General features: G+C 39.5%; 1 protein-coding gene across 2 annotated transcripts in view; it reads left to right on the forward strand.

Moving 5' to 3' along the window:
- ITGA1 (integrin subunit alpha 1) overlaps positions 1-20,794 on the forward strand; it is a 129,586-nt gene extending 108,792 nt beyond the window's left edge. For both annotated transcript variants that reach the window (XM_073343911.2, XM_073343913.2), the window contains 7 exons: positions 922-1,033; positions 3,787-3,900; positions 4,566-4,670; positions 5,313-5,417; positions 8,928-9,020; positions 13,175-13,291; positions 16,046-20,794. In XM_073343911.2, the coding sequence (XP_073200012.2) occupies positions 922-1,033; positions 3,787-3,900; positions 4,566-4,670; positions 5,313-5,417; positions 8,928-9,020; positions 13,175-13,291; positions 16,046-16,090 (691 nt within the window). In that variant the 3' untranslated portion in view covers positions 16,091-20,794. The remainder of the gene's footprint in view (positions 1-921; positions 1,034-3,786; positions 3,901-4,565; positions 4,671-5,312; positions 5,418-8,927; positions 9,021-13,174; positions 13,292-16,045) is intronic.
- Positions 20,795-24,822: the final 4,028 nt, after the last annotated feature.

Consider the following 24,822-nt stretch of genomic DNA (forward strand, 5'->3'; position numbering starts at 1 on the left):
TGACTAGTGCAATAGCAGCTTTCGCTGACTCTCATACTTTGTTCTGTTCATTCAGAGGTGTGTCACGTGCGTTAGAAAGCATAGCTTTCCCCTCGTAGTGAAAACTAGCATTTTGTATTGGCCTTCTATTGTTTTTTTTTTTTAAGGTTTCATAAATTAGCCTTAATTTCCAGATTCTCAAAAGCCTTTTATCAGTTCACATATACATTTTTAATTCAAGGGTTCTGCCATAGTAAAGATATATTCTTTGTTCTCAGGAACAGTTGAAATTCAGTTGAATTCCATCCTTAGAAATATGTGTGCAGGGTATGCCTACATATATCAATATGGGATGTGCTGTGTGTATATTTGTATATGTAAATGATTAGGCTGAATTCATTCCAACTGGGATTTTCAAAGCATCTGAAGGCAGTTAAGTGCCTAACTCCCATTTTTGCTTCTGAAAATTTCCCACTCTTTGTGTTACTTCGTTGACTTAAATCATCCCTAATAAATGGGTGTCAAATCTAGCTTTGAATACAGGTCCTCCCCATATGGAATAGAGTTAAATTTGACCCATCTGTTTTTTTCCACCTTTTCTCTTTTCTGTTTGTTTATTAGGATTCTGCCTATTTCGCATGGCACTAGGGTTGGAGTGAAGTACTGCTCAGTGTGAGCAAGGCAGTGTAGAGTCAGGCCTTGAATCCATCTTTCTTTTATGAATGATTTGTTCTGATATAGTTTTAACCAAACAAGGGATTTGTAATGTACATTTGTACTTAAAAAGACACAAGCACTTCTTAGAAAATGTGCATTAATGGAAATAGTAGCACACTGTAATAAAACTAGCCCTGAAGGATTAACTTAAAGTAACAAAAAGTTCTCTCTAATTAACTTAGAGTGCATGATTATAAAGGTTTTGTTGTTTTTTTTAACCCACAGTCATTTGAAAGATCCCAAAGAACCCCATATTATAATTGCCGCAAATGATACAGTTCCTGCTGTTATTAATACAACTGAGAACATTGGGGATGAAGTTAACATAAACTATAAGGTAAGAAACAGGAGCTACAATGATACTATAAAGGGACTAGTTCTGTTTTTGAACTTGGTTGAATGCACTTATGTCCTTTGCTAACCTATTACCTAAGTGTCACATTTGCAACATATTAAACCTCCTACAGCAGCATTTTGTGTTTTTTGCTTTCAAAATATTATATATCAGCGATATTCAAATGTGATCTGTGGGCCATGGAGCCATTCAAGACGGTCAATGGGAAAGCATGTGCCATTGAAACTAGAAGCTTCCCTTAATTCATTACAGTTTGTACTTATTTTTGAAAATTGATATTTCCAGAAACTAGCTAGCTTTGAAGGAAGTACCATGCTCTAAGGACTTTGCATTTCTAATTAAATGAAGATGGCAAAGTAGAATACTTGGGCTGGAAGAGACATTTAGTGGGTTATAAATCCCTCACATTGTAGCAGGACTGATTTTAGTTATCTCTAAAACATCCCTGTTTCCCAGTTTTAAATCTAGCATTGAATATTAGTCCTATCCGTATGAAAAGTCTGAATCAGCAACTTTCTGTGTGTAATAGATGGGCCTTGGGAAAGGACTAACTCTTTCTATGCAGTAATTACAAAGGTGAAATTGTTATCCCTCTGTTATATTATATCCCACCTATGTCGTTGTTACCCACCCATACTTTTTAAACATTACAGTTTAGATACAGTATTCTCCAATCTTTGTGTTAATGTTAAAATTAAGAGATTGTTTGAGGTGGGATTATCTGATTTCTAAACCCTACCTGACTGAATAAAGGCAGAAGCTGAGGGGCTGCAAAGCGCGTAGTCAGAAATCTGATAGACAGTGTCCCTGCTACTAGCTTGGGGCCCTGCTTGTAAGTGATAGTCCTCCTCCCCACCCCTTCCTGCAGAGTGCTGATTCAGAAGGAGCAGAAATTTGTGTGTGTGAGAGAGAGAAGCCACTCTGATCTGAGAAACAAGTCAGACTGAGTTGAGATAGGGAAGGAGGGGAGCTGCAAGAAGACTGTGTTGCTTTAGAGCTGATCTAAGAGTCTTTGGGGAAGAACATTCTTTTGAGCCAGCTAGTACTGCTGCCAGAAGCCATTTCCTTTTCCCAACAATGGCTCCTCTACTGCTTCCCAAGTTAGAGCATTGTTTTGGACTTGAACACGGAGTTAAAAATAGAAAGAAAAGCCCCTAGGAACTCATGTAATACAAGCCCTAAAGGGAAAACAGATGAGCTGTACAAGGGAGTGGCAAGAAATGTAGAATATGTCAAAATAGAAACGCGGACTGAATCCTGTCTTTCTGTCTGCATCCACCTATTTATTCATCAGATACATAGTAAACTGCATTTGCTAATTCTGGAGTACAATTAATACCTGTCTGCTGCTTGAATAAAATTAATGGAGCTCACATCATGCTCCCTTTCACCACTGGCTGACTGCATAGTTATGAAGGGTTAAATTTAGAGGCGAGAGCAACAAGGGTGATGTTATGGTGGACATGTGCTATAGACCACCGGATCAGAAGGATGAGGTAGACAAGGCTTTCTTCGGACAACTAACTGAAGTTTCCAGATCACAGGCCCTGCTTGTAATGGGGGACTTCAATCACCCTGGACTATAAGGTGGATAGAAAGCTGGCTAGATCATTGGGCTCAATAGGTAGTGATCAATGGCTCCATGTCTAGTTGACAGCCAGTACCAAGCGGAGTGCCCCAAGGGTCGGTCCTGGGGCTGGTTTTGTTCAATATCTTCATTAATGATCTGGAGGATGATGTGGATTGCACCCTTAGCAAGTTTGCAGATGACCCTAAACTGGGAGGATTGGTAGATAGGATACAGAGGTCCCTAGACAAATTAGAGGATTGGGCCAAAAGAAATCTGATGAGGTTCAGCAAGGACAAGTGCAGAGTCCTGCACCTAGGAAAGAAGAATCCCATGCTCTGCTACAGGCTGGGGACCTACTGGCTAAGCAGCATTTCTGCAGAAAAAGACCTGGGGATTACAGTGGACGAGAGGCTGGATATTAGTCAGCAGTGTGCCCTTTTTGCCAAGAAGGCCAACGGCAAATTGGGCTGTATTAGTAAGAGCATTGCCAACAGATCGAGGGAAGTGATTATTGCCTTCTATTCGGCACTGGTGAGGCCACACCTGGAGTATTGTGTCCAGTTTTGGTCCCCCCTACTACAGAAGGGATGTGGACAAATTGGAGAGAGTCCAGCAGAGGGCAACGAAAATTATTAGGGGGCAGGGCAACATGACTTACGAGGAGAGGCTGAGGGAACTGGGGTTATTTAGTCTGCAGAAGAGAAGAGTGATGGGGGATTTGATAGCAGCCTTCAACTACCTGAAGGGGGGTTCCAAAGAAGATGGAGCTAGGCTGTTCTCAGTGGTGGCAGATGACAGAACAAGAAGCAATGGTCTCAAGTTGCAGTGGGGGAGGTCTAGGTTGGATATTAGGAGACACTTCACTGTTTCACTAGGAGGGTGAAATAAACCCAATCACTGGAATGGGTTACCTAGGGAGGTGGTGGAATCTCGATCTTAGAGGTTTTAAGGCCTGGCTTGACAAAGCCCTGGCTGGGATGATTTAGTTGGTGTTGATCCTGCTTTGAGCAGGGGATTGGACTAGATGACCTCCCGAGGTCTCTTCCAACCCTAATATCCTATGATTCTATGAAGGGGGGGGGGGGAACCACAGTCAAACACCAATAAGATAAGGAAGGTCCTAACTAGAAAACAGAAAATACAGAGTTGTTCTTGTTTCTTGTAGATTGAAAAAGGTGAACACTTTCCAGTGCCACAACTCACTCTGCAGATTTCATTCCCCAACTTGACTTTGTCCAAAAACCCCATTCTCTACCTAAGTGGATTGTCATTTTCAGATGTAAGTTATGACTATAAACGTGAATGCACCTTCATTTTATTCTAAAGTTTAAATGTTTTTCTTCCATTTTTTTGTGTTTGGTGTCAGAAAATGAAAGACTCAATTTGATTACATATGGGCACTTAAATTTAGCTTTGATTGCAATCTACATGATAACTTGGATTTGGAATAAGATGTAAACCTTCTTGAAGAATTTCTAGAAATGTAGCCGTTCACAAAATAAGGCCTGCCTCGCTTTGGTGTTTGAACAATAATTTGAAGATATCAAGATTAATTTCATTTATTGTCAAGCGCGTGGCTTAGTGGTTAGGGCACTGAAAAGCTTCAGCAGCATCCTGCTTTTCACTGAAGCATATAGCTACATGCACACTACCTACCACTGCCAATGGTGTGCAGATTAGATGTAGCCTAAATTACCTCATAAAAGACTGTCATATTTGTAATGAGAAAGATAATAAAAATAATATGCTTCAATAGGTATGTCACCTTCATTTTGCTCTTCTATGCTCTGGTTATTAACAAATGTATAGAAATGGGTATACTATAAAATGATCTTGTTGTTACAGTTGCTAAATCTTAGGGTACTGACCTATTTCTGGAGCTTTTTCATGTTATTATTTTGGACCTTCGGGCAGTAAGAGAGATGTTGGCATTTTTTCTAACAGAATGCAGTCTGCCAAACCAGTCACCCTATAGATCCATTCAAGATCAATTCTGGGACGCTGTTTGTGGTGGCAAAAAAAAAAGAGCCTACAAAAGATACAAGTATGGTAAGCCTGTCTAAAATGTGTACATTCATTGCAGTATTTATCTGGAATGTTTTGAGTTGAATATTTCTAATAAATACTGTTAAGATATTCCTTCATATAATTTCGTCTTAAATATTTTAATAGCTGAAAGCGTTACCTTTAAAGGTAACATGCTATATTTTTTTATTAGCTCTTGCTGCAAAAACTGCACATGAAGCTGAACTACACATCCTTGGTCCAGATCTTCGACTTGTGTAAATCAGCGTAGCTCCGTTGACTTCAGTGGAACTATGCCTATTTACATCAGTGTAAATCTTTTATCCTTGTCCTTCTTGTCTAATGAAATAAATATTAAGTAATATTTTAAAGACCTGACCTTCCACTTCCTGGCAACTTTGTTTAGTCATTTCCAACTATGCAAAATTGGTACAAAATGCTAGCATTCTGATATGTTACATTTGAATTAAAAAGTAAGCTTGGTTATTTCTGTGTAATTTTTTTGTCTAGCCAAGCCCCGATAATCAATATTCTTTTAGTGTTAATAACACATACAACTAACCTATAGTAAATTACAAATCACTAGTCTATACATCGGATGTTTTATTCTAGAGAGTCGTATTAAAATGTTTAATTACTAATTCCTGTCCATAAACATTTAAACAGGACTGTGATAAATACAACTGTGCATCTATTAATTGTACTCTGGCCCCATCTGATATAACTCAAGTGAACATTTCATTAAGATTATGGAAACCTACCTTTATAAAAGTAAGTAAGCCTTCTCCACATTGAGTATAACTATGGGTTTGAAACAATATTAAGCCAAATATAATGCTTAGACAGTTATATTTCTTTTAATCTTCAGTCTTCTAGTACTTGAAATTGTTTCCTTACTATTTTAAGAATTCCCTTGAAATTAACCTACATATATTCTGTTACTGAGGTACTCAGAACATCAGAATTAAAAATGCATTTTCACCAGAGCTGCATAGAAAAGAATTATTACCTACCTCTGATGTGATACCTCTGTGTATATGACCCAAAATAGCATTCAGATTATAGCTAATATTTCACATTGCAAACTCCTATTTCAGCAATTCAGTTTTTCAAGACTCTATTTCCCTTTAAATATCTAAGCTTTGCCTTGTTTTTTGGAGATGTATTAGGGTCCACTCCTGCAAACACTTATGTATGCACTTAACTTGATGCTCATTAATTATACCTACATGCTTAAGATATTCATGTGTGCAATTTTTGCAGGATCAGGACTTTAAATATGTCAGTCTTAATTTCATATTTTTTGTTTCTTTCCCATAATTTTAACTATACTTGGGGTTCAATCCTACAAGTACTGAGATGTACTACAAGTACTGGCATGTTGCAGGATCAGACCATAGGTCCATGTGCATTATTTCTGTCTTCACTGTTTGAAACTTTCATAGAATATCAGGGTTGGAAGGGACCTCAGGAGGTCATCTAGTCCAACCCCCTGCTCAAAGCAGGACCAATCCCCAATTAAATCATCCCAGCCAGGGCTTTGTCAAGCCTCACCTTAAAAACTTCTAAGGAAGGAGATTCTACCACCTCCCTAGGTAACGCATTCCAGTGTTTCACCTCCCTTCTAGTGAAGAAGTTTTTCCTAATATCCAACCTAAACCTCCCCCACTGCAACTTGAGACCATTACTCCTCGTTCTGTCATCTGCTACCACTGAGAACAGTCTAGAGCCATCCTCTTTGGAACCCCCTTTCAGGTAGTTGAAAGCAGCTATCAAATCCCCCCTCATTCTTCTCTTCTGCAGACTAAACAATCCCAGTTCCCTCAGCCTCTCCTCATAAGTCATGTGTTCCAGACCCCTAATCATTTTTGTTGCCGTTCGCTAGACTCTCTCCAATTTTTCCACATCCTTCTTGTAGTGTGGGGCCCAAAACTGGACACAGTACTCCAGATGAGGCCTCACCAATGTCGAATAGAGGGGAACGATCACGTCCCTCGATCTGCTCGCTATGCCCCTACTTATACATCCCAAAATGCCATTGGCCTTCTTGGCAACAAGGGCACACTGCTGACTCATATCCAGCTTCTCGTCCACTGTCACCCCTAGGTCCTTTTCCGCAGAACTGCTGCCTAGCCATTCGGTCTCTAGTCTGTAGCAGTGCATTGGATTCTTCCGTCCTAAGTGCAGGACCCTGCACTTATCCTTGTTGAACCTCATCAGATTTCTTTTGGCCCAATCCTCCAATTTGTCTAGGTCCCTCTGTATCCTATCCCTACCTGCCACCGTATCTACCACTCCTCCTAGTTTAGTATCATCCGCAAATTTGCTGAGAGTGCAATCCACACCATCCTCCAGATCATTTATGAAGATATTGAACAAAAGCGGCCTCAGGACTGACCCTTGGGGCACTCCACTTGATACCGGCTGCCATCCAGACATGGAGCCATTGATCACTACCCGTTGAGCCCAACAATCTAGCCAACTTTCTACCCACTTTATAGTGTATTCATCCAGCCCATACTTTAACTTGCTGACAAGAATACTGTTGGAGACCGTGTCCAAAGCTTTGCTAAAGTCAAGAAACAATACATCCACTGCTTTCCCTTCATCCACAGAACCAGTAATCTCATCATAGAAGGCAATTAGATTAGTCAGGCATGACCTTCCCTTGGTGAATCCATGCTGACTGTTCCTGATCACTTTCCTCTCGTAAGTGCTTCAGGATTGATTCCTTGAGGACCTGCTCCATGATTTTTCCATGGACTGAGGTGAGGCTGACTGGCCTGTAGTTCCCAGGATCCTCCTCCTTCCCTTTTTTAAAGATGGGCACTACATTAGCCTTTTTCCAGTCATCCGGGACTCCCCCCTATCACCATGAGTTTTCAAAGATAATGGCCAATGGCTCTGCAATCACAGCCGCCAACTCCTTTAGCACTCTCGAATGCAACGCATCCGGCCCCATGGACTTGTGCACGTCCTGCTTTTCTAAATAGTCCCTAACCACTTCTTTCTCCACAGAGGGCTGGCCACCTCCTCCCCATGCTGTGCTGCCCAGCGCAGCAGTCTGGGAGCTGACCTTGTTCGTGAAGACAGGCAAAAAAAGCATTGAGTACATTAGGTTTTTCCACATCCTCTGTCACTAGGTTGCCTCCCTCATTCAGTAAGGGGCCCACACTTTCCTTGGCTTTCTTCTTGTTGCCAAAATACCTGAAGAAACCCTTCTTGTTACTCTTAACATCTCTTGCTAGCTGCAGCTCCAGGTGTGAATTGGCCCTCCTGATTTCATTCCTACATGCCCGAGCAACATTTTTATACCCTTCCCCGGTCATTTGTCCAATCTTCCACATCTTGTAAGCTTCTTTTTTATGTTTAAGATCCTCAAGGATTTCACTGTTAAGCCAAGCTGGTCGCCTGCCATATTTACTATTCTTTCGACACATCGGGATGGTTTGTCCCTGTAACCTCAATAGGGATTCTTTAAAATACAGCCAGCTCTCCTGGACTCCTTTCCCCCTCATGTTATTCCCCCAGGGGATCCTACCCATCAATTTCCTGAGGGAGTCGAAGTCTGCTTTCCTGAAGTCCAGGGTCCGTATTCTGCTGCTTACCTTTCTTCCCTGTGTCAGGATCCTGAACTCGACCAACTCATGGTCACTGCCTCCCAGATTCCCATCCACTTTTGCTTCCCCTACTAATTCTTCCCGGTTTGTGAGCAACAGGTCAAGAAAAGCTCTCCCCCTAGTTGGCTCCTCCAGCACTTGACCAGGAAATTGTCCCCTACATTTTCCAAAAACTTCCTGGATTGTCTGTGCACCGCTATAGTGCCCTCCCAGCAGATATCAGGGTGATTGAAGTCGCCCATGAGAACCAGGGCGTGCGATCTAGTAGCTTCTGCAAGTTGCCGGAAGAAAGCCTCATCCACCTCATCCCCCTGGTCCGGTGGTCTATAGCAGACTCCTACCACTACATCACTCTTGTTGCTCACACTTCTAAACTTAATCCAGAGACACTCAGGTTTTTCTGCAGTTTCATACTGGAGCTCTGAGCAGTCATACTGCTCCCTTACATACAGTGATGCTCCCCCACCTTTTCTGTCCTTTAGCATCATGTACAGAATTAATGTGCTGTCCCACTATGCCTCTCTGTGATTTTTCTATTTATCATTCCGTTTTGCTCTCCTACCACCTCACAACCTGAACTTAGTTCTATGCTGTTATTCATCTCTGAAATTTCAGTCTTAAAAATATTTAACATAAACAGTGGTGTCTTGCTTTCTTCCAGGCAAGTGTTCACAGTTTACATCTCATTGTAAGAGCATTACTTCAGAGTGAAAACTCATCACTGATTTTGAGAAGAGACAATCAAAAACGAGAGGTATGTGCGACCCTAGTCTCTGACACCCATTGTAGGATTTACCCTGTTAATGACATGTTTGATATGTTACCTGCCGCAGTGAACCACACTTCTCTGAGGAAGAGATCTATAATTTTCTATCTATTCAGAGTAAAAAAAAAAATGTCAGAACTAACTTAAAATAATATTGAATGATAGAAAAACTATGCTATTTATCAATTTACATATGAAGTAGAAAATTATTCACCTAATCTGGAGCTAACCATTGCAGTACATTAGTGCTTCCCCTGTCCATGTGGATATGAGACACACTTAAAATGAATCTTTTAAAAACATTAATAATTTAAAAAGCAGCTGTCCTAGGTAGTCTTGAAAAACAATGTCCTTTAGAAACAATTCTGCTTATATGCAATATTTTCCTCTAATTGTTTCCTCCTCTTCATTACCAAGAGTATTTATATGAAAATAAGATTTTATTTCTTAAAGCTACATCTACCCTGACTGTGCAATCCTCATTTGCAATACCTCTTATGGCCTGATCAACTCCTATTAAAGTTCATTGCCTATTAATGGGAGCCAGTATAATCATCTCTATCCTATTTTTTCGTTTAACTTTTATTTAACTCTTTAAAACATCTTAGAATACATTGCATAAAGCTATACAAAATAAATGTATTGTATTGTTTTCTAGGGTAATTTCTTGTTTGTGTAATATTGTATTAGATAACTACACTGGTAACTCTAGGTAAAAAATCTTACTGTATGTTACTGTGCAGTGCCCCCAAGAATTTCTGAAAGAATGACCTTCAGAATGAATTAGTTCTTGTACATATTACTTTGGGAACTACTAATTACATGCCAGTGATAAGCCATAAGCTTTTTCTTTATTTTACTACATACATTCCTTTTAAAACACAGATTAAAATTTAGATCATAAACTAAAATGAAGTTTGGCTTCTCTTGAGGATAAACTGAGCTACCTCTACATTGTGATATGAATCAGAAATACCTTGTTTTAATTATAAAAAGTCATTGAAATTAAATGTTTAGTTTACAAATTTTAAGGCCTTGCTGCACAAGAGAGTTGCATTGTTTTAACTTAAATTAGTTTTTAACACCAATTTAAGATTAAAATGGTGAAAGGCCCTGTATGGACACTCTTATTTCAGGTCATCTTAAACCAATTACAAATAAAACTGAAAAAACAAAATAAGTCTGGTTTAGAATGAGAAGATTTTCTACACAGCCTTTTATATTGATTTAACTAAATTGGTTTAAAATCACAAATGTACTTAAACCACTGCAACTTTTTCATGAAGTTAAGCCCTTAACATGCTCCGCTGAATCATGGAGCAGATACTGTAAACACTCCATAGTGTGCAGTCTTTCCACATGATTTTCTGTACTTCTGAATGAACACACATCTCTTTTTTAGGAACGTAACACAAACTTAAATAAACATTTCCCAGTATTACTGAAAATCCTTTCTGAGAATCACAACCATATGATAAACAGAGAAATGTTATGCCAGAATTTTTGTGACAACCTTCGCTCAGGGTTGGTTGATAGGAGAGCGCTGCCTAGTGGTTAGGTTAGTTGGGGGGGGTTGTTGGCAGGCGAGCCCTGGCCCTCCCACTCCACTGGGCTCCAACCCAGGGCCTTTTGAGGGCTATCCATTTTCTGACAGCTGGGGAGGCTTAAGGCAGCCCTTCCTAGGCCACTTCCTGCAATTGTCCCAAGGTCGCCATCTGGGGTAAGGCAGAGTGAGGACAACTGCCTCCTCCCGGGGTATGGCCCAGCCTCCTGCGCCAACTCAGTCCAAGGCTTTCCCCTGTTGGGATAGTTCAAACAAAAATTAAGGGGATCAATCCAGTCCAGAGCTCATATGAGAGGGCAATGCTTCTCTCTGTGTGTCTCTGCAGCAGGCCCTCCCTTCCCCCAGGGAGGGGCCTTTGGGCAGTTGTTTTGGGAGAAATACTGCCTTTCCCTCAGCTCATCTCCCTGGAGCTGCTAGTAGCAGGTCTGCTCTTCTCCCTGGTCTGCCCCCAAATGAGCTACTTTCCTGCCTTTTAGTTCCTTCTCCAGTTGGTACATTTGCTACGGTGTGGCAGGGTGGAGCTGGCTGAGCCCAGAGTAATTTCTTAATGCCTGGTTTCTTAATGTCTGGGGTTTGTGCACCCCATCACACTTCAGAAAATATAGTTCATTAGAATACTACAGTCACTTAGTAGCAGAATTGTGATAAATAAAACAGTGACTCCTAATTAGCAGGTACTTTGCAATGTTCTTGTAGCCATGTTGGTCCCAGGATATGAAAGGGACAAGGTAGGTGAGGTAATGTCTTTAATAGAACCAAATTCTGTTGGTGAAAGGGACATGCTTTCAAGCTTCTCAGAACTCTTCCTCAGGTCTGGAGGAAGAAACAAGTGTCTGAGCTAAATACAAGGTGGGACAGATTGTTAAGCATAAGGGATTCACACATGCTGTAGGAGACCACTTAAAATGAAGTGAGCAATTAAGGGTTAGCAAGCAGTAGGTTGTGTTACAAATTGTTGTAAGGGCCATAAAAAACAGTGTCTCTATTAAGTCTGTTTTTTATTGTCCAGCAGAGTTGCAAATTTAAGTTCCAAGGCTCATTTTTTGATGGTGTTGGGCAGGTTTCCTTTGAGGACGAGGACTGAGAGGTCAGATGCACAATGATCATTTTGAGAAAAGTGTTCCCCCAGAGGTGATAGTGTATTTCTGCCTTTTATCATTTTTCTATGTGAGTTCATTTGAGAATGTAGCAGTTATCTGGTTTCACCTATGTAACTGTTGCTAGGGCATTTGATGCACTCTGAGGTATATCACATGTTGTGATAGGCATGTGTGGGACCCATGGATCTTGAAAGGTTTATTCTGGGGCTACCAATCATTGTAGCAGTGGAGTTATGTCCGCAGTTTTTGCATCTGTTGTTCTGGCAGGGTCTGGTCGCACTTTGAGTTGGTGTGTCCTGGTCTATGGGGAGCTTGTTGAGGTTGGGTGTTGTCTGAAGGCTAGAAGGCAGGGTTTGAGAAAGATTTTTCAGGATGTAGTCCCCATCAAGTATGGGTTATAATTGTTAGATGATACCCCATGTGGTGTGATAGGTAACAACTGGAAGTGTGCGGTCAGTGAGTTTTTTTTTCCCCTATATTGAAGCAGGTTCTTCTGGGTATTTGGGTGGCCCATTCCATGATACAATCTATTTCTTTGGTAGTATGTCCTTGTTTAGTGAAGGCAGATTTAAATGTGTTTAGATGTGTATCCCGGACTTCCTATTTGGAGCAAATTCTGTGGTATCTGAGTGTCTGGCTGCAGATAACAGATTTCTTGGCATGTCTGAGGTGGTTATTGGATCTGTGATGGTAAATGTAGTGATCCGTGGCTTTCTTGTATATAGTTGTCTGTAGGGTTCCATTGTTGAATCCAATCATGGTCTTCAGGAATTTGGTGCTGGTGTGACAGTGTTGTAGAGAGAGTTTGATGGATCAGTGGTGGTGATTGAAGTTGTGGTAAAAAGCTGTGAGGAAGCTTAGGTCATCTGTCCAGAGGATGAAAATATCATTGATGTATCTCAGGTATATCATTGATTTTTGTGGTGCATTTTTCCAGAAATTCCTCCATGAGGTGTCCCATAAAGAGACTGCCATCTTATTAGCCATTGCTGTTCCCATAGTTTGGACAAAGTGTTTGCTGTTAAATATAAAGTAGTTGTGGATGAGGATGAGTTTGGCTATGCATTTGGGGTGGATTTCTGAGTGTTCATTATTTTATAGGTATTTGAGGCAGACAGAGATGCCATCATGGTGAGGGATGTTGGTATATGGGGAGATGATATCCATGGTGGTAGGGATGGTGTTATGAAGGAGGTTGTTGATGTTGAAGAGTTTTGGAGGAAGCTTGTAACGTCTTTGAGGAAACTGGCTCATTGTGTGAACTTTACACATCTTGTGAGACTTTACATAAATATCAATTTTCATACTGAGAGTTAAATTCTCTCTTTCATCCTTTAAATTCTACCCACAAAATGAAACTTAGGGTTCTTTTGAAAGTCATACTACAGTATCTACAGTAGGTGATACAAGTTATGTTACTTTGTTACTTAGAGATTTTTTTTTTTTTTTACCATTTACCTTTTGAATAATTTTCACAGATCACGATTAAAATTTCAAGAGAACTTCACCCTGGCGTCATCCCTTTATGGGTCATTTTACTGAGTGCCTTTGCTGGACTCTTGATTCTTGCACTTCTTATATTTGCATTGTGGAAGGTAAGCTACACATTTGTTTGATTTGTGTTTAGATTTTTACATACTTAGATGTTTAAGGGCTCAGTCCTGTGTTCTTACCATTAGAACTTGACAAACATAATAAATCTCTAAATTAGTAAAATATCATAATAAATACTTAATGAAATTTCATTTTTCCCTAAGTAAAATAGACCATTCTAACCACTTGGGTACAATCAATATGTGCCAGTTTTCTAGCAGTGAGATTTCATTAAAATTAGATTCAGTTAGAGTTCTTGTCGCAAAAAGTGGTTTCTGACACAGGGATGCTTAGAAAAAGTGCTGCTTTGCACTTTTGTCCTACTAACAAGAGATTCTTCCATCTTGTGAAATCATTTCTAAGCCAGTTCAATCTGGTCATGCTTCAGAGATCAAAATAATGAAAGTTTCACTGAAATACCTTAGAGCTACTCTGTGGAACACTAACACTGATTCATCACAGTGAAGTAGTTAAGGTATACAATACAGAATGGTAAATAATTTTAGCTAACCATGCCAGGTTTCTCCTGCATTCCTTGAATTTTGGGTTGCTTTAGCTGAAATAAAGTCTCAAAATTTTTTAAAAATTTGGGAAGTCAAAGCACCTCTGAGGGTCAGGCCCTAAATAGCTATTCTCAGATATCACGCATTAACTCCAGGTATGTATGGTTTGATCCTGCAAAGTTATGAGTACTTCTTGAAGGTGCTGGGTGCCCTCCACTCTCAGTCAACTCAGTAGGTATTAAGGTTTCTCAGCATCCCACAATAAGCATTTAAAACCTTGCAAGACCTTTAATGATCCAAAGCCATTTCTAATAACTCTAGAAATAGACCATTGTTGTAACCATAAATAGTAAACTAAGATTAGCGTTATTAACTATCCCAAGCAAAATTTCTATACCATGAAAAGGGAGAAGAGTCAAAATCCATAAAGTCCACTAAGGACTTTGCTATTGCCAGTCTGTTTTATACCTTACAACAGTACCTTAGACAGATGGTGCTAGTAAAATTTTAGTATTGGTACTGATTCATAACAGTTTTCTCTTTTAAAAATATTACTGTATACTTTACGCTACTTTTTTTTAAAAAAGTGGGAGTCTTGAGGTCCATATGCAAGAATCCACATATAATTTCACTCATGCATACATGCAGATACACTACTGCACATGTACAGCCATTTGAACATATAATTAAACTGATTACATTCTTAGCTAGCCATGTACACACATACGGTCACTTGATTTGTATGTACACTCGTGGTAGGCACAACATTGCTCATATTTCTTCAGTTGATCTCAACCCTTTATTTTTATGATATGTGTAAAAAATTAGAATTAGGCAATAAAGTCAAAAGTAAATAGTGATTTTGGGTGCCCGACTTGAGACACATTAAAGGGGCCTGACTATCAGAAAGTGCTATGCATCCACTATCTGATAACCAGGCCCCTTCAAGGTGTCCAGTTTAGCAACCAAAATCACTAGTGAATTTAAAAATGTAGATACTAAGTGTCATTAGTACCTATTAACTGATTCTTAATCATTGCAGAATTAAAATTAAGTAACTATGAAAATACCTCCAATGCTTACATATTTACAAAATCAGCAGAACTAATAGAAAACTAGCGAATACCTTGATATGTTGGGGCCAATTTTCAAAAGTGGCCACCACTACCTTTGCATCTTCAAAATTACACATCTAAAATTCACAAATAATTTTAGACATGAAATTACCAGATTTTCATGCACAAAAGCAGGTTTTGTCTGTGCCATGTTGCAGGTTAACAAAAACTGGCCTGGTAAGTGGTGATTCTGAGTGGAATAAATATGCTGTATAACTAGCTGTCTGTTGCCCTCATTAACGTTGCAAAATATGACATTATATTTGTTGTTAGCTGAAAAATTAAATGAAGAGTGTAGCATTATAAAAACATTTTGTATTGACTTCAGATTTGATATTCTTCAGCAATTCAAATTTCAAATTATAATTTAAAGACAGTAAAAAGAACAAGGAGTAATTGTGGCAGCTTAGAGACTAACAAATTTATTTGGGCATAGGTTTTCGTGGGCTAAACTCACTTCATCAGATGCATGTAGTGGAAAATACAATAGGAAGATAAATAGAGAACATGAAAAAATTGGGGTTGCCATACCAACTCTAACAAGAGTAATCAATTAAGGTAGGCTATAATCAGCAGGAGAAAAAAAACTTTTTTGTAGTGATAACTAGGATGGCCCATTTCAAACAGTTGACAAGAAGGTGTGAGTAACAGTAGGGGGAAAATTAGCATGGGGAAATAGCTTTTAGTTTGTGTAATGACAGATACATTGTTTGTTTGACTGCTGTGCTTAAATGTTTTGCCACAAGTGGGCAGTCTTCTCAAAGCCAAAACTCAGTTAGTATGTTAGTAATTAGTATGCATACCAACTGAAAAATCTGGAATTTAAACAGTAAATTAATATTTGTTCAACAGTCCTCTAGTTTGTTTGAAGACTTGACAAACCTTTGACACGTTCCGTCAGCATAACAATGATTCAGCAATCATTGTACATTAACTTTGCTCTCAGTTCGTCTGTTAGTGTGAGATATGTCATTATTGTTCCAATCCATTAAAGCAACATTGTACTTCAGTAATAAGTGAATTTGTATCATCTGTAAGCATTAAAGCAGTAAATAAAAACATTTAAGGTTTGCCAAAATGTCTCATGTTTCTAAAATTCCAGTTTTGAATTGCATTCTCTTTTTTCTGCCATATACAGGCTGGATTTTTCAAAAGGCCACTAAAGAAGAAAATGGAGAAATAAAGAATTCTACCAAAGGAGAGTATGTTGCAATTAAACAACGATCTGTCCTCAGGTCTGCCTCAAATATATGACTGTAAAGCTATAAATATAGTTATAAATTTGATGGTCACAACATTTTCTAAACTCCATCATGGACTAATCAAGGTGTTTTTTAAAGAGGAAAAAACAGCAACAAACAAATCCAATATATAGGTGGATGTTAAAAAGGGAAAACAGCCCTATAATATTTTGTAATATGTTAGAAAATATCTTAAGCTGTTACTCATTTTTGGAGAGTAATTCAATTCAAAATTCTGAGTTGTTTTGTATAGGGAAAATAGTCTATTCATGTTTTTCATCAAATGAAATATTTCTTCAGCCCAAATTATGCAAGAAGCCAAGTTTCAAGCAGTAATCATAATCTCTTTACCACATGTTCCTTATTTTCAAAAGAACAAAGTATTCAAAAGTCATTTCTCATAATGGACTGGCAATTGGCTAAGCCAGACTTTCAAACTTTGAGCATGCACCAGATACAGTTGGGTATATTTGACAAAAGGATAATCCAGAGGAAAGGGGCAACTGCAGAGCTTGCACAAAACTTGCAATTCCAAGGGCTTTTCTTCCCTCTTAATGTAGTTCATCCAGATGTACAGAGGCCATTCCATGAAATAAATTTCTATTATTAACAAAACTATTCAGGATTGATCCCTTAAGTCATACAAGTGTCTGAACCAGAATCTGACTTTTAGCAGACCTGTAAAATTATGCTCACAAAATTATAATTACAAGCACAGCTGATTGCTCATTGTTTGCAAATAAGCAGAATCACATTTGGACTCTCAAACTGATGTGGGCAGCAAAATTGCAAGTCTTGTGTTTTTTAGAGGCACCCCAAAAATTTGCCCCTCACTGTGTATCTTGGAGTTGCCAGTAGGGTTGCTTCTTGAACTATCCATGAAAAGTTACTGTGTAGCTATTTAATTCAGTAGGTTGAAAGTGCCCAACCAGATAATTATCAAAAGAGCAGTTAGAAAAGCACTGACAAGCTTTTTGTATTACAAACCATTACAAATCATTTTTTACTTACAAGTTTAAGAACTGATGCAAAATTTTGTACAGTGACTAAGCACTTAACAAATGATGTTTATTTTGTATCAAAGATTTAAAATGTTATATAATACACTGAAACATAGATACTAACATTATGTTTCTCTAAACCCATTTTGAACACTAATCATTTTTAATATAAAGCTGCCTCTTTTTTTCACATGGGTCACATTCCTTCTACCGAATGAGCATATGTGGATATGCCTCCATCTTCCAAAAGTAGCCCAGCATTTAGACAATGGAGTTTATTCATCTCCTTGGTACAAATTTCACTGAAATGCAAAAGCCACTGCAGTTTTTCCAAAGAATATAACATGTCAGGCATATTTGTTCTATTCTTTGATAATAGTCTTACCAAGTGTATTGTTACTTTTTAATATGAGTGTATATTTTTCTAAAAAAGTGACCATAGGTTGAATTATATATGTGGGCAAATAAAGCTCTGGAAATTTAGGAGGTGCTTCATATCTGAAAGAGGATATCGGGGTAAATCATGAAGTCCCTCGTATCTACTTTTTGGCTTATATGGTAGTCATTGGGATGGGTTGAGACTTATTAATATAGCAAGTATGAGTTTGTTTGAAAACGTTTGTAAACTTTCTTTCATGTTCAAGAAAAAATTGTGATTGCACAACCCTAGCCTGACTGAAATTACCCATGTCTCGTATTTTAATGGATATAATTCATTAGAAAGTGTGGCAGAGTCACAACATGGACTTGATAAATAACTGTGCCTCCGTTGTCCCGTGGAGTTTGTGAAATTCAGCATAAATCCACCAAAGTCAGTGGACTTACCCCAAAGGTACACAGGTATAACTGAGAGCAGAAGTTATAGAATTCAAAGAGTGGTGTGTAAACCCTCCCCCCCCCCGCTTCATTCAGTGTGCAAATTGGTCAGCAGTTGAGTGATGCAAAGGTCTGCTCATTGCACAATGGAGATGAAAATAAATATTAAACAGCTGCTTCGTTGTCTGCAGTCCAGTTTGCACACTATAGGAGTACAGGTTTTGTAGATAGACATGGCCATATAGCAATGAAGTTATCTGTCTGAGGTACATAGTATGGTGATGAGGGCCATATATCTGTCTGCGTGCCTCACAATGATTAATGTATTTATCCTCATACCATCCCTGTGAGGTGAGGAAAGGGCTATTATCCCTATTTTTGCAGAGAGATTAAGTGACTCCCCTGTGGTCACACAGGAAGTCTGTGACAGAGCAGAAACTAAACTCCCAGTCTCCTGAATCTTTCTCGTGCTTTAACCACAAGTTCATTCTTCTTCCCCACTTGTGATTAACCGCTGTATATGTTATAATACAATGGGGCAGTGCTAAGACACGTCATTTTAACTTTAGCATGTCCTGACTTTTAAGCGCTTCATGTTGCAACTGTGATGATCTCTTCAGCAGTATTTTTAATGAAATGTTACATTTTAATTTCTGAGCAATGCTGTTATTGACTAATATGCATCAGCAACCATGTTAGTTTTTTATATACAGTATATTTCCCTAGAGAAAGTGTACAAAAGTATTCTTCCTAGGTAAAGCACATTGCCATTCATTTTAGCCACACTTTGGATCATACATGCAATAATAGGTTTTATATAATAGCCTTTCTTCTCTGTTTGTACCATAGCACTTTCTTCCTACTCATTCTTGCTCTCATAGCCCTGGCCTACACTGGGGAAGGTGGGGAGGTTGACCTAAGATATGCAACTTCAGCTACGTGACCAGCGTAGCTGAAGTTGGCGTATCTTAGGTCGACTTACCTGGCCATGAGGACGGCGGCTAGTCAACTGCTGCTGCTCCCCCATCGACTCCACTTCTGCCTCTTGCGAGCTGGAGTTCCGGAGTCGACGGGGAGTGCGTTCTGGGATTGATTATCGTGTCTAGATGAGACGCGATAAATTGATTCCTGATAGATCTATCACTATCCGCCGATCTGGTGGGTAGTGAAGACCTGCCCTTATTAAATTTTCAATTTAAAAAAAGAAACTATTTAAATATAATAATATGTAAAGTAAGTACTGCCATGGAATACTTTCTTATCACATAACCTGCATTAGCAATCCACTATTTCTACTCGAGAGAACCTTTGTACACACCATCACACAAACAATATTACTCTTATCACACAAATCATAGAAAACCCTATTGAAACCAATGGTGCAAATATCAGAAACATTTCACTGGCATTCTGCATCTACTAAAAAGGTTACAAATAATACTCTGCTTCATATATTAAGCAGCAGCAAGTTGCAATATGATTCTAATAATTAACAGTTGGTGGGTTGGGACTTTTTTTGTTTAAACAAAAATAGCCAGGACAATCACCCCACTTTCCCTTAACACACTCTCAGTGCTTCCCTTAGGTCTAAGCTAAACTTCTGCCAGCTTGCCTTTATCTCAGGGTATGTCTTCACTACCAACGGTAAAGTGCTGCTACGGCAGCGCTTTAACATGGCTGTGTAGTCACAGCACCAGCGCTGGGACAGAGCTCTCCCAGCGCTGTAAAAAACCCACCCCCACGAGGGGAGTAGCTCCCAGCTCCGGGAGCATGGCTCCCAGCACTCATGCACTGTCTACACTGCCACTTTCCAATGCTGAAAATTGCATCACTGCTGGAGGGGGTGTGTTTTCACACCACTGAGCGAGAAAGTTTCATTGCTGTAAAGTGGCAGTGAAGACAAGGCCTAAGTATTGCTCTCCGCCAGGCACTAGGAAAGCAAAGATGCTGCGCCACCTGGGTTTGATGGAAAAGAGGCATAGAACTGTGTGTGTCCTGTGCATCTTGATAGAACCACAGCCCAAATTGTTTTATTATTTTCCTCAATAGGACATACAGGCAGGGCAATCAAAACCAGCCTGGGAGAACATGCATGAGAACTGTCTCTGGACAGATAAGCAATTGATCAAAATCACATTCTCTGATCTCTTGGGGCCAAATCCTGTTCCCGTTGAAATCAAAAGAAGTTTTGCTATTGAGTTCAATGGGAACAGGCTTTTACATTTGGAGAGGAAAGAACAAAACTACGCAAGCAAGGGCTATGTGGCTTACACCTCAGGTATCAAAGGCTGCTGACTCATATGAGAAAGTCAGCAGATATCTGATCTTTGTCCATTGCAAGGGAGAAATCGGCAATCAATGAGGCTAGAACAGTCTCTGTACCATATACATCTCATAAGTCCATCTGCAAAGGATCAAGGAAATATGAAGGCTCCAGATTCCATTAAAGTCCTCTGTCCCTTGGTTAGAATGTTCTCATCAGTATATGTTCATAGTCCAGAGTCTGGAGCAGGAATCAAAAACACTGTTTAAACACCTTCCATCTCCCCTCTCCCCACACTCCCCTCTTGAGAACTCCTGACCAGCTTAACAGCAGGATACATATGCTAAGCCTTTGTTTATATTTGTTAGCATATGTATTGTGCTGTTAAACCCATATAAAGAATGAATGCCCTCCCTAGCTGTGTTCTGCTCCTTAAAATACCACTAACAGTAATAACTGTTGGAATTTTGCACAGTTTTTAAGAGAGGGAATCGTAAGAAAACCTGTTGAATTCTGCATGTTTGCTTTTCTTCTGTAAAATTGCTCCATACATTTTATCAATAAATAATAACAATGTTTCCAGCCTGGTTGACTATTTTGTTTGTTTGATATAATGTTGCTCCCTAGGCAATATGAAAGAACCATAATATGGGAGCAAATGTGTTTGCCATGTGAATAGAAAAAGTATTGTAGAAGTGCGCATGGGGCAAAACTATAACAGCAAGGAAATTTCTGCCATTATTAAGTATGAAATTATTGCAGCTAAAATAACTCTATAATATCTGGTTTCAGAGTAGCAGCCGTGTTAGTCTGTATTTGCTAAAAGAAAAGGAGTTTTTTTAAACAAATTTAAACAAATTTAAGTTTTTTCAAGAAGTTGACAGATTTTTATGCTCAAATAAATTTGTTAGTCTCTAAGGTGCCACAAGTCCTCCTTTTCTTTATATAATATCTGACATCCAGAGGCATTTTTTCAAAATAGCCACTGAAGCTGTAGGTACACATTTTGTGTGCACGCACCATTTTGGAAACTTTTAAAATAACAAGCATACACAAAACATTCATACATCTACACAGTATGTCTAAACTCCTAACATGGACAAGATTTCACAACACCATGGAAATTAAAAATGAAAGCATATTGTCTCATGTTATCTGCCCCTCTGGCCACTCCACAATTGTTCCCTGCAGTTTGTTCTTGAATACTGAGCTGTTCTTGTCTAGTCTAAAATGACTCATCACCTCCTCCACAGCCTATCAAAATACTTCACATAGCATTTCCTGGAAGGCAAAGGTTGCAACTTTTATTTCACAGCACAATGTTTTTGTAAACAGTTTTGTGTTCAGTTATACTCCTACAATTTTGTTGACTACGTGATCTTATCAGATAGAAACCTGCTTCAACTATGAATCGCTAAGTATTAATAACATCCTGTCCCACGTTGAGAAAATGTTTACCAAGACTTCTATGATGTACATGTCTAATAATCAGAACTGGCTGAAAAATCTCCATTGAAACAACATTTTGAAAAAAATGGGGTTGTGGGAGGATCACAAAACTTTTTGCTATTTTTTCCCCATTTTCTGGTCCCCTTTAGTGACACTACTCCATATGAATAAAACAGACCAGAATTACATCCTCAAGTAAGCCTTGTAGTATATTGTATTAGTGATACAAAACTGGATCTAAATTGATCAAATTAAACAGTCTTAGTCCTGGAACCTGCACACTTTAAAGACACTGGCACTGTCCAGTTCAGTGAGTGAAGTATTAAGCCCTGTAAGAGTGAAAGAAAACCAAAAAATGAAGGGGCTATGTCTCCTGCAGCTACACCACTTTAGCGTTTTAAATGTAGATAGTCCATCTCCCCAAGAAGCAGTAGCTAGGTCTGCATCTGGTGGGGTGGGGAGTTAGGTCAGTTTAATTACGTCCCTGTCGGGTGTGAAAAATTCACATCCCTGAGACATGTAGCTGTACTGATGTAATTTTTCAATGTAGACCAGCCCAAAGACTAAGAGACTGCCAAAATCATTGTAAAAGAGTTATATGGGCAATCATCAACACCCAAGAGATATAAATACAGCTACCTAATCATTCTTCTGATAGAAGACAGTCCCTGTTCTCATGGTTAAGACTTACATAGCACTTTGCAGATGTAAAATGCTGTGGCTAGACTGGCCCCTTCCTTAAAATACGAGGAAGAGTGTAGTTGTGCTGCCCCATGAGCAGGCCAGGGAACAAACTGTGACCCAGCGTTACAATTCAGTTCATGCTTCCCCCTTTCTCCCAAGCAGATGTGAGCCAGGCTTGCCCTTTTCCTGATGTGGCTTACATCCTCCTTAGGTGCACTGGCTCAAAGCTGCTGATGGGGGCATGAGAGGCTGGGGGCAATAAGGCCCCACCACTTCACGTGTGGAGGCGGAGGAGTAGACTGGCAGCTTCCCCATCTCAACAGGGCAAGATATTTGATTGACCAGAAGGGGAAACACAATCCCGGGATTCTGAAAGGAGAGAAGAAGGGCAGAGGCAGGTGTGGCTGGTCTGGGACCTTCATTCCTCTCCTTATCCAGAACATATATGGAGATTGAGTGTGTCGGTGGATGACAGGAGAATTCTCTACTTCTCCCAGGTGTGATTGGTTAGGCTCTGGAGGCAACGGAAGTTTGATGCCTCTTGCACCCTGCCTGGTCTTGTATTTGGAGCTCTCTACTGGAACTTTGCTGTGGCTGCTGCCCCATTCTCCCTGCCCTCTAACGGAGGTGCAGTTGGAACTGTGTTTCCAGAATGCAATGGGTCTGATAGATTGCTCGTTTTGGGGATCAAGAAGGAAATTTTCCCTTGGAACTAGATTGACAAGGTGTCCAGTGGGTTTGCGGCAGGAGGAGGGGTTATTTTAGGTTTTTTGCCTTCCTTGTAGTATCCTGGAGGCCATTGGTTTTCAGTTAATAAAGAGTCAGGATGGATTTAAAAGTTGTAAGTTTAAAATGGAGTTTGTAACCTTGTCACAGCTGGTGGCCCATTTCCTGTGTGGGTGAGAGGCCCAAAGAGATCAGCTCTCCAGAGATCCAGGAGATAACTGATTGACCCCAAAGAGACCAGCTCTCCATGAGATCCAGGAGATAAATGATTGACCCTAGTAACCTTGAGAAAGAAAGGGAGATCTTAAGCCTTCACAGACTCAGGTATCCTTCATCTGTACCACAATATATATTATTATGTGTACCACAGTTATTCTCACAGCAAAATGACTAACCAAGTACTATTATTTTATGAACTACAACTGGTTAATAACATAGTAAAAGCATCCCAATTGGTTAATAATTAAATCACACAGTGTTTTAATATCATGTGCTGCAAAGAGCCTCAGGAGACAGGTTAAAGAACCACTTGCGGCTCGTGAGCCACAGTCTGAGTATCACTGGTTTAGATTAATCTCCAACAGTGAGCACTCACTCCAGGTTCTGGGCACCCTTAACAATCGCTTTTAAATGTACCAACTCTAGTCTTCCTTCCAAATTGCAACACCAGCAGCAGAAAAAATGTAACTAACATTTAATATAACCTCCTGCCCCCAAAGAATCCCCGTCAGAATGTCCCACCTGTAATACCAGCCTCAATTAGGATTTTATCACATAAGCCAAGGAGAATATATGGGCCTTGCCATCTACCTTGAAGGTCAACACAGGCAGGTCAATTTCCAGAGTTTAGGGCCTGGTGCAAATTAGATCATCCCTCAGGCTGCTCTAACAGCACAGCAAGTACTAGTACTGTGCACACACAACAGGATCAGGGCAGCACTTAGGAGAACTTGACACCACCTTTTCCCACCGTCTCTGATTTATGTTTTGGGCATCGTGTCTATGCACTAGGCAGCATCTGATTCATCAGACTCATGCTGGCAGTTTTTCCACCTCTTGTGATATCTGGTATGTTTTCTTAAGCCCCAGCTGATGGAGGGAAGTACTTATATGGCAATCTCAGTGCTCATTTAAAGAAAAAATATATTTGTAGCCCTCATAGTTGTGGGGGAAAGTGATGCTTACACCAAGGCAAACAAAAAGGATGCAAAAATGTATTTGTTGTTTTTTAAAAAATCATTATTTTAAGTCAATCACATGAAATTTGAATGTCTGATGTTTTAGTCTGGAGTGATTGATGAAGAACTGTGAATCGAGTTGATTCTATTGGAGAAGGGTTTGAAAAGCAGTGAAATTGAAAAAATGGATGAAAATTGTGCAATTGCGAAATCTGCAATTGTGAATACGCTGAAAACTGTTTTCTCTCTTGAAGTTTCAGTATATCTTTAACCTGACAATATAAAAACACTACTGGACAAATCCAGCACGCCTTAGTCACTCAAAAGACCTATTTGCTTCAACGGGAGTTGTAATTTGGTTTGAAGCGTACCTATCAAAGGATTAATAACCTCTTCAGCTCAGACTATCAAAACAGAAGCATGACTAGGTTTTGATTTCACACATCAGAAAGCAATCCATGTGGTCTCAAAACAAGAATTGTCTAAAAATGGATGAAGAATGTAAATACAAAATATTTTGATTAAAAAAAAAAAAAAAAGCCAGCCGGCTCACAATG

Source organism: Lepidochelys kempii, chromosome 5 (genome assembly GCF_965140285.1).
Source record: "Lepidochelys kempii isolate rLepKem1 chromosome 5, rLepKem1.hap1, whole genome shotgun sequence".
NCBI classification, from domain to species: Eukaryota; Metazoa; Chordata; order Testudines; family Cheloniidae; genus Lepidochelys; species Lepidochelys kempii.